Source organism: Gadus macrocephalus, chromosome 6 (genome assembly GCF_031168955.1).
Source record: "Gadus macrocephalus chromosome 6, ASM3116895v1".
Classification (NCBI taxonomy): Eukaryota; Metazoa; Chordata; class Actinopteri; order Gadiformes; family Gadidae; genus Gadus; species Gadus macrocephalus.
In genome coordinates this window covers 12,870,409-12,872,908 of record NC_082387.1, presented here as the reverse complement: position 1 = coordinate 12,872,908, position 2,500 = coordinate 12,870,409, and the positions used below count along the sequence as shown (strand labels likewise).

Sequence of the window (2,500 nt, the reverse complement as noted above, 5' to 3'; positions counted from 1 at the left end):
GTGGTTCATGATGTGTCCCTAGGTATTGGGATTTCATATTTCACGTAAAATAAAATCTTAAATTTAAGAATAACTATTGTTGAAATTAAGTTTTTTTCCTACACAATTCATTTCCCCCTGATTAGAAACATTCTTGTTTTGATTGGTTGAAGTGCATATGTACTAGGAAAATAAAAAAAGAAATATTCAAACTTAGGTTAAAAAACAATGTTTTTAAGAACACACAGTTGGGGATTTCTCCTATTTTATCTGGCCAACAAAATAAGGAGGTTCTTGGATTCAACCCAAAAGCAGTCAGTGAACTGAGTTAGCCTTTTCACAAGGTCACATCAGAGCGATGTTAAACCTTTGCTTCTTACTTCGTCCGATTAAATAGCTTACAACACATTTCTGGGGTCCTGAGTTGCACTTACACAACAACATTAACCATTATCTCCTCTAGGTCAAAGCACTACTCATGTTTTAGTAACTTATTAGGTTGTAAAGGATGCAGATTGTGTAGTTTATTCCTACAGATTCTGAAGTGTATGAAGTGAACGTGTTGGATCCTGGCTCCCTCTTCTGGCATGCGTGTTGAACCAACCGGTTTTCCCTATACAATCCTTACTAAAAGCCATTCTAACACCTATTTTTAAATAATGCCTATAATGTGGAATGTAATATATAATGTGTTGTAAAATAACGCACCCTTCACGTTAGTCATATATTTGGGGATAACACACACATATGCACTCGATATGTAAAGGGCTTTGGGTGTCATGAAAAGCGCTATGAAAACCCAATGAATTGTTCATTATTATTATGAACGACCTGAGTTGTGAGTGTTTTTGTTATTATTAAACTCTGCTAGTGAAGTGTAGAATCTTTGAGGCACAAGACATTCAATGTGTGTGTTGTGTCTTGATGTGTACATTTCTGTGCCATTTACTGTGTGGCATTGTCTCTATTGCAAGATCGAATATGTTTGTGTGAATGTGTCAGTAGAGGTGGCCTTATACAATATAATGTAATTGTGTGTGTGTGTGTGTGTGTGTGTGTGTGTGTGTGTGTGTGTGTGTGTGTGTGTGTGTGTGTGTGTGTGTGTGTGTGTGTGTGTTTGTGTTTGTGTTTGTGTTTGTGTGTCTTACAGATTTCCATGGAGAATGATTACCTTGGCCCACGGCGGGTCGAAGCTCTTAAAAAGGAGGATTCCGATTGGCAGAAAAAGGCTCAGGAGGCGGTACTTAACATCCAGGAGTTCACAGTGAAATACTTTGAGATCACGGCCAGAGCTCAGAAGGGTATTATGTCTTCTGTCACCATTATTAATCTATCAAGTTGTTGAATGTTGATTGTGTTTGTTTTGTTGACATAATATTCTGCCATAATGGTGGCGAGAGATGTGGAGCGAAAAATTCAGGTTCTACCGAGATTTGAACTCGGATCGCAGGATTCAGAGTCCTGAGTGCTAACCATTACACCATAGAACCAGCTATTTGAAGAATGGACGGGGGTGTATATATACTATTGTCAGCATTAGTAGCCGTCGGTAGTTGATCAATTCTTGCTGACATTATATTCTGCCATAATGGAGGCGACAGTTCTGTAGAGAAAAGAATCAGGTTCCACCGAGATTTGAACTCGGATCGCAGGATTCAGAGTCCTGAGTGCTAACCATTACACCATGGAACCTGTTTGTTATCACATCAACCGAGGATTCTCCAGCAATGTTGAAGCCCTTAAGTCTCACGCATTTCAACCCGTTCACACGCCACAGTTTGTATTTCTCACGCACAGAAATTACCAGGAAAACGCCGCTATTTGCGCCGCTATTTTTTTATAACAGTGGAACAGGTAGGAATCAAGTGGGTTCCCCGTACAGTACTTGACCAGACGTCCTATTTTTTCCCCGGACATGTCCTATTTTTGAGGCCTAAAAATGTGTCCGGATGGAATTTCAAAATAGTCTGTTATTTTATCAAAGCTCACATCGAATTTGAGTAGCTCTCAGGTTGCTTTTCTCTTTCTGGGTCGTTCACAAGCTAGTCATGCTACGCCCTCCCCTACTCAGTTATTTTCGCTTGGCATTGGTGGAAGTGAGTAGGGGGAGTGGTGAAGTAGAGCCTTCGGATTGCACGGTCTGCCTGTAGTTTGACAGACTTCTCTCTTGAAACATTTAATTGGTAAATTCAGTCCTCGGAAATATGGCCAACATGAGGCAGACTGAAACGTATCCTGGCAAAAACTTATTTAAATATTTTTTACCATTATTGTTTTATAGGGACAACAATAACGCATTTATCTTACTGGGGATTGATAAAGTTGTATCTATTGAACAGTAAGAAACACATCTGAAAGAAAGAACCACACTTTGCTTTTGCACACTTTACCACAGCATTAGCCTACTGAATGCCACAGACATATTTTAAGCATTGGACAGAATGCCACATGAATATATAATTACGAGCCACACCTGACAGCACCACTCGGTTGAAACACACCATTCGAGTCTAGTGGGGGG

At 39.8% G+C, this 2,500-nt stretch overlaps 1 protein-coding gene and 2 non-coding genes across 3 annotated transcripts in view; 1 reads left to right on the top strand and 2 right to left on the bottom strand.

Annotated features, from left to right (window-relative positions):
- LOC132459573 (junction-mediating and -regulatory protein-like) overlaps window positions 1-2,500 on the top strand; it is a 19,659-nt gene that overhangs the window by 7,023 nt on the left and 10,136 nt on the right. Inside the window, 1 exon segment of the mRNA XM_060054211.1 lies at window positions 1,130-1,280. Within this exon segment, the coding sequence (XP_059910194.1) occupies window positions 1,130-1,280 (151 nt within the window).
- On the bottom strand, window positions 1,398-1,469 carry trnaq-cug (transfer RNA glutamine (anticodon CUG)). Its single transcript has one exon. It is a non-coding gene; the product is annotated as a tRNA-Gln (tRNA).
- Window positions 1,600-1,671, bottom strand: trnaq-cug (transfer RNA glutamine (anticodon CUG)). Its single transcript has one exon. It is a non-coding gene; the product is annotated as a tRNA-Gln (tRNA).